Here is a 13,844-nt window from a genome sequence, read left to right as displayed (position 1 = left end):
TCATTAGCGGTTCTTGCGTTGGGCCTGCTGATTTCTTTTTATAGATGTTTTTTAATTGAAACCGCCTGTAAAAAAACCACCGCCAGCATAGAGCTTTTTTTTACTAGTGAGTATAAGTATATATTGATAATTAATTTGTAGGGAATAGAAAATAGAAAAAAATTAAAAGAAAGTAATGCAGCTCAAGGTAAAAATTAAACCTGCACCGTCTTAGTTTAGGAATGAAAAGGTAAATCAAGAAATTATAGGAAACATAAAAGTCAGATGATTATGAGAATCGAAGAACTAGCACACTCATTGTTGAGCAAGGGACGTAATAATACATTGGACCACAGGCTTTTTTTTTCCAAATGAACGTACGTGGCGCCCCGTTAATGGGCTCCAGTGGCGTGGATAAGAATTAAGAAGCTTCCACCAGTTGGTTTATTTGGTGAAACTCGGGCCTGTTTGGTACAGCTCACAACAGCTGTATGTTTTCTTGTGAGCTGTTTTTTCTTGTTAAACACTTATTTCCAAAATAGCTTTATGGTTGAAGCTCTGTTTTCTCTCCTCTCATAGAGATATGAGTTGGGATGAAGCTGAAAAAGTAGCTTATTGCAGCTTCCTCCTTTATTTCTCTCTTTCAACTATGCAGGCGCGTTCCGGAGCCCGTGTGGGCTGTGCGACCGAGCTGGACCTCCAAAATTCATGAGCCCCAAAATTTACTAAGTGTCCTAAGTATATATAATAATTTTAGGTTTATTTTAATTAGTAAATTAATCACATACACTCAATAAACGTGGTCTGCTACTTCCTTCAAGAGAAAGCACATTGAGTCTATGATCCTAAGTTAGAAAAGTTTATAGCCGGTAATTCTTCTTCACACAAGTTTGTAACCTTTTGTGAGTTTATGGCTTTATCCCTTGAACTTATTTCTCGCCCTTGGTGTTGTTCGTCGCTCAAGAGTCGAGACCTAGTAGCAATCCTAGACGACCGGACCCAGATTAGGACGCCAGACGGAGATCATTGTCTGGTATAAATTCCATGCACAATCCCTATTATATTTAGTTAATCTTTTATACATTGCCTTTGTAGTATATTTATATTTGATATTATCTTTTTTAGATTTTGACAATATATATGCTAGGTCTCCACTTATTGTTTTGAACTGAGCCTCATATTTGTCCAAGACGCCCCTGCAACTATGCGCATGAAGTAGTTGATGAAGCTATTTTACCAAATATTTTTTCCAAAACAGCTTAGCTTCATCTAGAAAGTTGTTTATAAAGCTATTTTTAAAAAATAGCTTTACTAGTGAAGTTGAGTTGTGTCAAACAAGACTTTAGGGAGAGCAAAAGTTATGAATGTAGAAAAGCTAAAATGGTTTAACTTGAAACGAAGGAAGCAATTAATAAGCTACTCGTATGATATCGTTTTCAAATATCCAACTTCAACATACAAAAAGGTAATTTATAACTTATAAGCAACAAAGTTTAAAGTGATTTACAAAGTAAAACAACCCTAAAACGCGCATCAATTTTTGCAGATAGCTAGAGTAGAAGGAATATGTGAGGTAGGTATATACACGCATGCCATAATATATCCATCTGCTTCCGTGACTTGAGTTAATACGTACTATCGTTATCCTCTTCACATGCATGTTTAGTCATGCTAATCCCCCACCACCCACTGTGTAATTAATGGCGTGTTGAATCGCCTATAAAACGCCCTCCAAGCCAACCATCCGATCCTATCCTCACACACAGCCAACTGGTAGCCAAGTGGAGTGTAGTATAGCAACCAGCTGACCAGAGCAGCATCAGCAGCCATGTCGGAGGAGAAGCACCACCACTTCTTCCACCACCACAAGAAGGACGGCGAGGAGCAGCCCACCGGCGAGTACGGGTACTCCGAGACGGTGGCCGCCGAGGTGGTGACCACCGGCGAGGACGAGTACGAGAAGTACAAGAAGGAGGAGAAGGAGCACAAGCACAAGCAGCACCTCGGCGAGGCCGGCGCCATCGCCGCCGGCGCCTTCGCACTTGTACGTCGTCGTCGTCCACGCAGATCTAACTTCTATTCGTTTGTTATTCGTGCTGACCTTCCATGACGAACTCGATCTTTGTAGTACGAGAAGCACGAGGCGAAGAAGGACCCCGAGCACGCGCACAGGCACAAGATCACGGAGGAGGTCGCGGCGGCGGCGGCGGTGGGCGCCGGCGGCTACGCCTTCCACGAGCACCACGAGAAGAAGAAGGACCACAAGGACGCCGACGAGGCCAGCGGCGAGAAGAAGCACCACCACCTCTTCGGCTGACCGTACCGTACCGTACCGTACCGGCCGGCGATGATGGAGCTCCGGCCTCCGGCGCACCACGTACCACCTGTTGAATTCTGTACTGCATGCGTGTTAATTTGACGGTTCACAGTAAATAAGTCCCTTTTCCGGACCTTGCTAATAAGCTGTGTTGCTTGTGTTTGTGTGAGTGAGACTGAGAAGAGGTGGTGGGGTGGGGCCGGCCGTGTGCGTCGAGGTGTTCCTGTACTTGCTTCAATTTCTCTGGCGTGTGTAATTGTGTTGAATAAGTGGGAGCGACATGATGCGCCCTAGTCAGGCTCATGTGTATCCGTAGTTGAATGCTTGTACTATATTTGAGTATGACATGTGAATGCAGCACGATTTTATTAACTCGTCCAATTTTATAAGTTATTACTAGCAAATATCCACAGGTCATGAGTGAGTCCCACACATGACAAGAAGAGACCCCCGGACGAGACAAGGAGAGACACAAGGATATTATGGGAAGTAAAAAGATGAACGAAAGAAGTCTTTCACACACTTTAATATTAGTAGCAATATGCTCGTGCGTTGCAACGGGAGGAAAAAACTACTAAATAGTTATGCAAAACTATAACGTGATTGGTACATATGTATTTTATATTTTTTTTTTGCTTTTTTAGTTTATTTCATGATGAGAGTCATATTTATAATATAAGTTAATGCTGACAATAAATAACAAATAATCTATTAAACCTGTATTGAATTAAAATACACCTTAATATATTTCTTTCTTCCATTGCAAAACACATAATTATTTAGATATAAATACATCCTAACTTTGCAATTTTTTATACTACCCATGTGTGTTTCTATGACTCAATATCGACCTTTGTAGCTTTTTTGACGCATCATATCAACCTCTATAACTTAATGCACAAACAATATAATAAGTGTTAAAAAATAGGGGTTATCCACCGGGGCGTGCCTTAGGCAGAAACCGGACAACGGATAGTTAGTGAAGCCTTTGGGAACACCAATAATGAGGACATCCTCCTCGTACTCCTATCCACCTCTGCGTATTCCGAGTCTACCTCTGACACGTTCTCGGTCATCGCTGAACCTATATGCTTACAACATATGCAAGGGTGATTTAATACACCTATAGCTAAAGCACAATCTAAAAAGATTTATAACATCTATGGATAGATCATATTTTTATAAATCTAACAAAATTGGTTTAGATTTTTTCTGATTGTTTTATGATTTTTTGGTGAATCTTGTAAAATCTTTGTTTTTTTAAAAAAGAGAAAAATAAAAATAAAAATATTTGCATGGGCTTGCTCCAGCCCAACGAAGGCCCAAGTCAAAAAAAGAAGCCCACTTGAATTTGGAAATTTTGCATTAAAAACCTCAATTTATTTTAAAAATTATTAAGGTCATCCAACTTCTTCTTTCTCTCTTGTATCTTTACATCTGGAACCCTATATTTCTTTCTGTTCTCTTTCCTAGTAATTGACAGAAGGGGCAGACACATTTGGGCAGACTAAAATTTTGGCTCTTTATATATATATACGGTAGCGCTATTCTACACCCTAGGTGTAGAATATTATTCTACACCACAAGTCAAAACTGAGTAGAAAAAATACTGAGCAGTACTGGAGAGTGTTCAGTATCAACTTGTCCAACACTCAGGACCACGAAATACTGAACAATACTGAAACACGAATACTGAGCGATACTGAATTTTGCTCAGTATAACAGTTTGGTGTAGAATACTATTCTACACCTACGGTGTAGAATAGCACTTGTATGTATGTGTATTATATATATATATATATATATATATATATATATATATATATATATATATATATATATATATATATATATATATATATATATATATATATATATATATATATATATATATATATATATATATATATATATATATAAAGAGCCACCTCTATATATAGATTTAGTTAATTTTATATATTCCTCTCCCCACAACAGTGGCACCACCCATCCCTCTCCCCATGATGACGACGCCATCCGTTCCTCGCCTTAGTAAAGATCTATTTACTGTGACCTTTTGACCGAGGCAGTTAAGACGCCCTCCTTGGTTAATCTGTTTTGCCCACCTCAGTTAAAATGCCTGTAGTAGTGAAAGTTTGGTGGACAAGAAGGCTAAGAAGCCTTCACACATTTTGTGTTCCCAAAAGTGAATGATTTTAAAGGTTTCAGTATAGCCTTCACACAGTTTGTGTTCCCAAAAAGTGAATGATTTTGAAGGTTTCACTATGAAATTGGGAAATTGGAGTTCAACCTTGGAAATTTCTGTTAAAAGACGATTTTAATATTGGAAATATGATTTTTGGTTTTGAATGTGTGGAAAGTTCATGTTAAAAGATCAGTTTTACTATTGCAAGTACGAATTTGGGTTTTGCATGTTCATGGTTGAAATAGAAGTCCAAGTCAATTTAGACCAGGAGACATATGATGGGTAATCAACACAGTATGTTATCCAAGGAATGGTGATCAATTAACACTTCAATATAAGATTGGATTTTGCCCACTTGTAGGTGGAATCAGAAAATTGCTACATGTAAAGAGGAAGTGGTGATGTATGAGCATAGAAAATTTCAAGGATGCAAACTCAATTTAATTTGTGAGAGAAATAAAATTGGCAACCACCGTGGCAGAGCCAGGAAGGTCATCCAAGTGCAATTAATGGATTGTTTAATCGAACTACGAATGAAGATAAAGATTAACTATATACTTTATCAAATGTAACACACAAAATCATGGTATCATATTTTCATTACAAAAATAGTTGCAATAGATAAAAGTATTCATAGGAACTAACCCTTTTTTTAATTTAGTCTTACTTTGTGCGTCTTCATACCATAGAAATCATCAATAACTATATCTGTTTTGAATACAATTGCAATATCCTTGTCAATGTAGCTTAGAAGTTAAAACAAGGTAGTTTAAAAGGTTTCAGCAGGTTGCGGTGGCAACTACTGGCGCCCCCTCCCTGTACTCTGCTGTTCACAAACACTATTTTTAGGGATGAAAATGATCGGAAACGATCGATAGAAGGCCAAATCACTTTTGTTTTCACAATTTTTTTTCTCAAAAATGAAATCGGTACGATATTGTTAGAAACGAATACGGCGCCGATATTCTGGTAATTTTGAAAATGATAGTAGTCGATTGGAAAATATATCGAGAACGATATCCTAAAAACGATAAACACACCAAACCATTGAACATGAAAAGATCTATATAACTCGACCTATTTCACATGACAATGATAAATAAAGCCACAATTGACAAGATCACAAGCTGAAACCACACAACTCACACCATCTTAGGTCTCAAACAGTAGCAAACCACGCAACAGTATGACAATTCTTGACAAAGACACAATATAAACGATTGTATTCCAAGTTGACTCGACGCAGCATAGTGATCAAAACTTGAATTACTAGAGTCCACTTGGAGGTTATAGCATGTAGGCTTCCTAAAGATTATTTTCAGGCCTTTGAATCGGTAATTATTAAAAATACGGAAATCTTCGAAAATGATCGAAAGATGGCAAAATTAATTTCACTTTCATTTTCGATTATTTTTACTGTTATCGTTTTACCGTTATCATTTTCATTTAGGCCTAAAAATCAGGAAAAACTCGAAAATGATTTCCGAAAATCAGAGATTATCATTTTCGTTTTCATCCCTAACTATTTTGTTAATTCTCCCCTCTCAATTTTTATTCTTAAAATAAAGAAGTTAACTTTAGCCCTGTAATTTTGTAAGCTTGTACATGATCATCCCCTCTACATTCTGATGTTTACTCTATCATGATTTCTAATTCTTTTTTATGAAGGTTTTTACCATTCCACAGGTGAAACAACCTTATAGAACATTCTGCGGTGATACAAAAATGTTAAAAGAAGACGGACAGAGGCTTTTGTCATGTTCATTCAGACGGAGCCCAGAAAGCAATTTTGGTCTGGGCATTGGGAGCAGAGGCAGAGCACGCCGGTGGGCCGTGAATCAGACGGAGACGCCGCAGATGACACATCTCGCCCACTGGGCCAGTACTCCCAGGCCGGCAAATCCTCTCCTCGTCGAGGGATCTCGACGTCACGTGTGACGGCGATCAACAACCGGTAGCGTGTAGAGAGAGAGAGCCTTCGGCTGGTATCAGATTTGTTGTTAAAAAAAATTAAAGTGGCTTGTGATAATATCACAGTTGTTATATTCGAGGCAAAGATTTTGGATCTTATGGCCATGTAATTCAAGAGATCAAGGTACGAGAAGACAGTTTCACTTCAGTTGAGTTTGTTCATGAAGATCGAATGTCTAATGGTGATGCTCATAAGCTAGAAAGAAACTCCCTGCATGAGACAATTAGTAGACATATCTGATTTATCAGTTCGCCGAAGAACGTGTGTACTTTTATTCTCAGACTAGTTTGAGATTCTTAAAAAACAACCGGTCGCCGTCGTGTCACGGGCATGGCACAAATCCAGTGGCGTGCCAACGAGTCAAACACAGTATGTTGTGCTGGACCTTACTCCAGACGTTGGACGCGAGTACTCCTCTTGCGATCTCCTTCGTCCAAACTTGGAGTTTCGAAACGCCCGCCGGCCGCCGGCCGCCGGCCGGCCACCGTCTCTGTCGTCGCCGTGTGCACACGACACGCGATCCGCCTCGCGGTAATCAGCGACAGTGCACACTGACCGATCGACCAGGCAGCAGCCGAGCCGTTAAATAGCTAGCGCTAGACGGACGACGATATCACATCACTTTATAGCTATAGTCAGAGTCTCACAGACATGGCGGCAGGTTCTTCAAGCTCGTGCTCTCTGCTGCTTCTGCTGGTGGCGGCGGCGGTGCTGTCGTCGTCGTTGCCCTACGCCGCCAACGCCGGCGGCTCGTCTCGCCACCTCACCGCTGGCTTCAGCCGTGTCAAGCTGAACGAGTCGCAGTTCGTGGTGCAGAAGCCCTACGACCTGCCGCTCCACGACCGGTACGACCCGTGCGGTGGCGTCCGCCGCTTCTGGGTCTTCGCCACCGACAAGCCCATCAACTCCACCCGCCCTGGCTACCCGCGCACTGAGATCAAAGTTGATGTACGTCACCTCTTCACGGCAAGAAAATACGGTTTGCTAATTTGTTACGAAAGAAAAACATTATTAATTAGCAATGGCGGAGCTAGGTGCAACTTTAAGGAGGGGCCAATTTTGCCTTATAGAGATCAATTTATACACAGATGCTAGAGCAAATAATCACTAATCACAAATTTGCTGCTAATAATACTGTAAAAACCCAACAAAAATATCAAATAGACTCTATATATCAAGTACAGATTATCATTTATAAGTCACATTTAATATTTGTATGCCATATAGCAAATAACTTTGCAGATGAGTATCAAAATTAGAAGAAAAAAAACATTGAACATTGATTATATAACTAGTGCTTAGCCTATAGCAAGGGGGGGCCAAGGCCCAGGTTGGCCTGGCCTGAGCTCCGTCAGTGATTATTAGAATAGCTGATAAATTCAGTAAATAAGCTAAAGTAAATATGAGCTAAATAGCTTCTCGCCCATTCTAGGTCATTTTCCCTATGCTAACTCTCATGTATGCATGCATGCGTTGATCATGCAGAAGGTGTACAGCTCCGGCGTGTGGCAGTTCGAGGGCGACGTGTACGTGCCATGGGGCACGTCGGGCGCGTCGGTGATGCAGATCTTCGGCGCCAACAAGCCACACGCGTCGACGGTGATGCTGCCGGTCTACGACGGCAAGCTCACCTACTACCACAACGTGACCAAGGTGTTGGCGGACCGCGTGTACGACCGGTGGATGCGTCTCAACGTGGTGCACGACGTCGCGGCCGGGAACGTCGCCGTGTTCGTCGACGGCGAGAGGCGGCTGGATGTCCGAGGCCACGGCGGGAAGGAGCACTACTTCAAGTTCGGCGTGTACACGCAGGGGCTCCATAACCATTCGCACCGCATGGAGGCGCACTGGAAGAACGTCGCCATCTATACCAAGCCGTGAACACGTTAAATTAGATGTCGTCGTCTCGCTCTTGATCGATCTGGTCGTGACGGTGACAGACGATCGATGGAGACATGCATGGATCCGATATGTGAACAGTGATGATGGAGGACGTCTCAAATTAATGTGTCTCTGGCTGGAGAATAAGCTGCTAGTAACTTGTGTTGTAAGTGTGTTTCTTAGTTCTGTTTTCGAGATAATATAACAGTTTTTTTTAAATATGTTAAGTAATACTCTCTTTGTATAGGATTTAGAAATCGTTTAGGACAGATATAGTCTCTAAAACACAACTTTGACCTCTTATTTTTATAAAAATTTTTAGAAAAAAATAATATATGTATATTTTTATAAAAGTATTTTTCAAGATAAATCTATTCATATAATTTTCACATTTGCAAACTCAATAGTTTAAAGGTTGTTGTTGATTTATATTCTCAATGTTTGATATAAATCTTGTCCAAAATGACTTCAAAATCCTATACAGAGGGAGTAAATAACTATAAACTACACTAAATTTTAACTGAGTATAACTACAAACTACCGTGATGCCTATGCGCTTGGAAAACTGAGCGAGCTCTTAGTCAAAATTGCAAGCTCACAGTCCACTTTTGCTTTTTGTTCTATTCTCTTTTCCACCTCAGCATTTAACCTGCTTACAGTTTGCTATTATACTTGCTCTGAGGAAAGGACTACCTGAAAGCTTGGCAAAACTAAAAATTACGTAGACTCAATGCCGAAGGAACCTCAAGCTCCTATAGGAGAATTTCTATATACACGTGGAGCCTTCCCTGATGTATGTCATATCATTGGTGCCTGAATCTAGAACGCAGTGCAGGGGCTCGTTTGGAGTCTTCTTCAGATATCTACTAGAGTACCTAGTGGTGAAGCCGATCAGGAGGTCCAAATGCACCCCCAAAAAGTATAAAAACAGTAGGGCCAAAATTTCACCATATAAACATTCTCATGAAAGATATCTATGTGTACCCACAAGCTGAATACATCCCCTTCTAATTTGCTTTAGCTTCGCCACCACTAAGAGTACCCATGTACGTCCTTTGCTTTGCTCTAGGGAAGGAAGACGATGGTCTTCCAAAGTGTTAGCGGACAAAGCCAAAACGCCATTCTTGCGTGCAGTAGCAATGGGAAACCTTGGGAGACTTCGATGGTGACGCACCTTCAAGAGCAAACCATCAAGAGCCTTCTCCCAAAATCAACGACAACGACTACGAGCTCCCGAGGAGGGAGACATGATGAGTTCCTAATAAACTCGTTCCCCTCTCTTGAGAACGGACTAGGAACCTCCAGCATAGCTTGGTCCATGGGAGTTCATAGGAGGTGCCTTTTTAATTTGTAGGCCTCTGTCGGAAGTGGTAAGTGATCCGATGACTGGTGATCCCCTTATTCTAGTGTCATGGGTGGAACGAAAAAGGCGGAGAAGACAATGCAACTCGGATTTCCTGTCTCCTCGTTCAATTCTTATCAATAACACATGTTCATGACAAGCAATATCTAGGAGCTTGACGATAGTCTCCTCAATGGATCAACCGACATGTTGAGCGGATGATTGACTCATCATAAATACCTTTGGGAGCTACTATGTCGGTATATTGGGTGTAGGTCCCCTAGGGTAGGGGTAGGTCGCAAACCAGACAGGGTGCATCGACTATATGTGGGGACAAGATATCAATTAGATCACTGTAGGAGTCAATTCGATCATGTTGATCTACTCGAATCTGATAAGATTACCTTGTAACAAACTAGAAAATCATAGATTTAGGTCATTTGGCATTTTGCTTGTAACCCTACCTTGGGCTATATAAGGGGAGGTAGGGGCGATCCGGTGATGAATTTGAAAATCACCGCTATGAGCTCTAGGAAAAATCATGAGCACCCCTATAAGCCCGAGTATATGTTATATGACAAGTATTCTCCACTAGATAGGGTACCCCATCACTAGAAATGGTATAGATTAGTGCCTCATGTGCTACCCCTCTGATTCTCTATAGACAAAACACTGATCTACTTGTGGGATGGTAAATCCTATGATATAGTTTATCTCACGTAGAGCACATATTGAGACACTACAAATGGTGAAGCGATGATTAATTAGTGTTATTGAACTTATGTGGAACTACTGGTAGGGGACCTTAATTGTCCATGTGGGGCCATCTGTTGTGTGTGGACGTTTGATTTATATCCAGAAGCAATGCTATAGTAGCTGGATTCGACTGTATAATAGATGGTTACACGGATCCAATAGTCACTAACGCTGTAGCATCAATCCACAACCTCACAGACCACAGTAATGGCGTTATGCTGCTGCGTGCCAGTTGGAGCCATGGGGGTGATTGACCGGCATAGATTTTGTGTTCTGTAGTAGCGAGGTATGATAGGGAGAGGGGCAGGTGAGAGAAGCATGGAGAGGGTGAGGGAGATGGGATGGGTACTGGTGCAGGACTTGAGGAGGTTCTGTGGTAGATGGAGGCTGGACACCAAAGACTGTCATCTACAGAGAAATACCAATAATAGAGTAAAATATAAAAACAAAGAAAAAGGTAAAATAAATGAAAACAAAAAATCTACAGAAAAAAGAACAAGAAAGAAAGGAAAAACGAAAAAAAGAAAACATTCTTGGACACTGACGCACCCTAAGCACAAGGGCTGGAGGGTCTCTGTAGTCTGTACCCCTTTCTTTTTTGAAAATGGGGTCTGTACTTTCCCTTCTATTATCTTAATTATTTCTCAAGTCCTACAGCAGCCTAAAAAAACAAATTTAGGAAAAACAAACAGTTTGCTAGCTGAAAGAACAAAGAAGGCCCCATTGAAGAAAACCCATCTGGCTAAAATCAACACCTGGGAACGGGTCGGCAGCAGGGCGCCGAACGGTCGAACACGAAGATTCACGGCGACGCACAGATCACGTCACCGTCGTCATGGGTCACGGCCATCAACCCATCGCCGTCATCAGGCCGGCTACGAACATTCTTGAGATCTCCTTCGTCCAACATGGAGTTCTAAGCGCTTGATGTCGTCGCTAGTCGTCATGGCGCGCGTGGCGCCGCCGCCCGCCCGCCGCGCCGGCCACCGTCTCCGTCGCGCTGTGCACACGACACGCGCTCCGCCTCGTGGTAATCATCGCCATTGTTCACTGACACTGATCGACCAGCAGGCAGCCGAGCGGTTAATAAATAGACAGACGAGATGAGTTATGCGTACGCCCTCCTCACTGTTGGCTAGCTAGTACTCAGAGACATGGCAGGTTCTTCTTCTTCTAGCTCGTGCTCACTGATGTTGCTGCTGCCGGTGATGGCGGCGGCGCTGTCGTTGGCCGCCAACGCCGGCTCGTCTGATCACCTGACCGCCGGTTTCAGCCGTGTCGAGCTGAGCGAGTCGCAGTTCGTGGTACAGAAGCCCTACGACGTGCCCCTAAAGGAGCGGTACGAGGAGTCCGGCGGCGTCCGCCGCATGTGGGTCTTCGCCACCGACAAGCCCGGCAGCGCCACCCACCCCGGCGGCGCGCGCACCGAGATCAAAGTCGACGTACGGCAAGACCTCTTCTCGGCCATTCCTGTTGTTCTTCCTATATACTAACTCTGCATGAATTCTGCAGAAGATCTACAGCTCCGGCGTGTGGCAGTTCGAGGGCGACATGTACGTGCCGTCGGGCACGTCCGGCGCGTCGGTGATGCAGATCTTCGGCGCGGCGACGCACGCCACGACGCTGATGCTGCACGTCTACGACGGCCAGCTCACTTACTACCATGAGCTAACCAAGGTGGTTGCGGACCGCGTCTACGACCGGTGGATCCGTCTCAACGTCATCCACGACGTCGCCGCCGGGAACGTCACCGTTTTTGTCGACGGCGAGAGGAGGCTGAGTGCCCCCGGCCAAGGCGGGAAGGAACACTACTTCAAGTTCGGCGTGTACAAGCAGTCACACCACAACCCTTCGCACCGCATGGAGTCGCGCTGGAGGAACGTCGCCATCTACACCAAGCCCTGAACACATTAGATGTCGTCGTCTCGTTCTTTGATCTGGTCGTGTGCTTGACGGTGACACACGATCGATGGAAACCTGAATCCAACATGTGAACTACGATGATAACGGAGGATGTCTGACAGTGAATTGTTGAATAATCTCTAGATTCTGCTTTGGTTTGGATAAATCTCAGACATGAGGGTCAATTTCCATAAGGGCCGCTTGGATCCTTTTATTTTTGGGGATTTGGAATCTACTTAGGCTGTTTTTTATTTGCGTTTTAGACATAGTGTGGCTAACCAACTAAGCTAGGGTAACACAAGCCTGGATCTCCCAATGCAAAGGAATGTTGTTTGCTTTACATGTCTTAGCTAAGCCTGGTTCAGCCAAATAATGTTTGGTTGTCAGGTTAGCTCGACATAGTCACCTCATCCCCATTTACCTAAGGTTACCTCATTGAGACATTTTGTCGAACATGTCACGGGCATCCATGTTGTCTGGATGTAGAGAGTACCTTCATCGTCCTCCCACTCCTCGCCGATAGCAATGAGGTTGGCTAAGATGGCAGGTCAACGTGCTGGCTTGCGTAGCAGCTCAGACGCGTAGGAACGGACCATGATGCTGAGGCTAGAGTTCAGAGAGGGAGATGACAACTCATGGGTTGACGGTTCTGGTGGCCATGGCAAATCCAAGGGCATCCGGTGCGGTGCCACGCTACCTCAATGAGTTGTGGGCGCACCGGGCTTCACAAGCCGCTGCCATGGGCGGGGGTGTATGTGGTTCAGTGGCCGCCACTGGTCGTCGACATCCCATCGCCAGGGACAACAAGCCGTATGATGGTGGCATCGAGGTGCTCCATGCCAACATCATGGGTCACCTGAGCGATGCCACGGACTGGCTCCACGCGCCCGAGCCAAGTAGGACCACCGCCACCTCGTTGTTGCATGCTCCTCACCCTTTGCCGCTCATGGCTACCGATGTCTCGAGCCTGCCATCGGCCAGGACGGCTCACAATCGGTGAATGGAGGTCTAAGGGGAGAGGAGAGCGTGGAGGAGGTGGAGTGCCAGTGGACGAGTGTGGACGAGGTGGAGGAGCACTGCTTACGAGCGTGGAGGGGGTGAGGAGTGACCGGAGGTGAGGCGAGCGTTGGCTCGAGCCAGGCTACATGGAATTGCCCACCCCCTTAGTTTCTAGCAAGCCTAGCTAACTGGTAGTATGTGGCCTCAACGTGCCACGCTAAAGAGCCCAACTAGACAAACAAATAGACCAAAACTGGCTTCGTGAAGCCTGGATTTGACACTCTACCATTTTCTAAATTTCACGTATAAACTACTTGTCTAAACATCTTATTTGAAAGGATATCATCATGGTTTTGTCCAGAGGTCTTTATTTGATTAAGAAGTGGAAGGAGGACTTGTCACCTATCACTGGTGACTCAACTTCAGAGCAACCAAAGTAACCAACTGAATCATCCACATTGTGTGTGCCCAGTGCCCACTGCCTGTCATTGTTAGCATTATCTTGCACTTC

The 13,844-nt window shown here is 43.8% G+C and overlaps 3 protein-coding genes across 3 annotated transcripts; all 3 read left to right on the top strand.

Annotated features, from left to right (window-relative positions):
• Window positions 1,473-2,668, top strand: LOC8073617 (abscisic stress-ripening protein 2). The gene is made up of 2 exons (XM_002450307.2): window positions 1,473-2,023; window positions 2,108-2,668. The coding sequence occupies exons 1-2, from the start codon at window positions 1,808-1,810 to the stop codon at window positions 2,294-2,296; spliced, it is 405 nt and encodes a 134-aa protein (XP_002450352.1). The 5' UTR covers window positions 1,473-1,807; the 3' UTR covers window positions 2,297-2,668.
• On the top strand, window positions 7,105-8,334 carry LOC8073616 (citrate-binding protein). The gene is made up of 2 exons (XM_002450306.1): window positions 7,105-7,401; window positions 7,939-8,334. Exons 1-2 carry the CDS (start codon window positions 7,105-7,107, stop codon window positions 8,332-8,334), a joined length of 693 nt encoding a protein of 230 aa, XP_002450351.1.
• Window positions 11,587-12,337, top strand: LOC8073615 (citrate-binding protein). Its single transcript, XM_021461921.1, has 2 exons — window positions 11,587-11,868; window positions 11,948-12,337. The coding sequence occupies exons 1-2, from the start codon at window positions 11,587-11,589 to the stop codon at window positions 12,335-12,337; spliced, it is 672 nt and encodes a 223-aa protein (XP_021317596.1).

This window comes from Sorghum bicolor, chromosome 5 (genome assembly GCF_000003195.3).
Source record: "Sorghum bicolor cultivar BTx623 chromosome 5, Sorghum_bicolor_NCBIv3, whole genome shotgun sequence".
NCBI lineage: Eukaryota > Viridiplantae > Streptophyta > Magnoliopsida > Poales > Poaceae > Sorghum > Sorghum bicolor.
Note: the sequence above shows the minus strand (reverse complement) of the source record. Positions and strands in the feature narration are given on the sequence as shown.

Coding starts and splice junctions, on each gene's coding strand:
- LOC8073617 (XM_002450307.2), top strand. CDS start 1,808: ATGTCGGAGGAGAAGCACCACCACTTCTTCCACCACCACAAGAAGGAC. Junction 2,024..2,107: donor CCGCCGGCGCCTTCGCACTT/GTACGTCGTCGT, acceptor CGATCTTTGTAG/TACGAGAAGCACGAGGCGAA.
- LOC8073616 (XM_002450306.1), top strand. CDS start 7,105: ATGGCGGCAGGTTCTTCAAGCTCGTGCTCTCTGCTGCTTCTGCTGGTG. Junction 7,402..7,938: donor GCACTGAGATCAAAGTTGAT/GTACGTCACCTC, acceptor TTGATCATGCAG/AAGGTGTACAGCTCCGGCGT.
- LOC8073615 (XM_021461921.1), top strand. CDS start 11,587: ATGGCAGGTTCTTCTTCTTCTAGCTCGTGCTCACTGATGTTGCTGCTG. Junction 11,869..11,947: donor GCGCGCGCACCGAGATCAAA/GTCGACGTACGG, acceptor ATTCTGCAGAAG/ATCTACAGCTCCGGCGTGTG.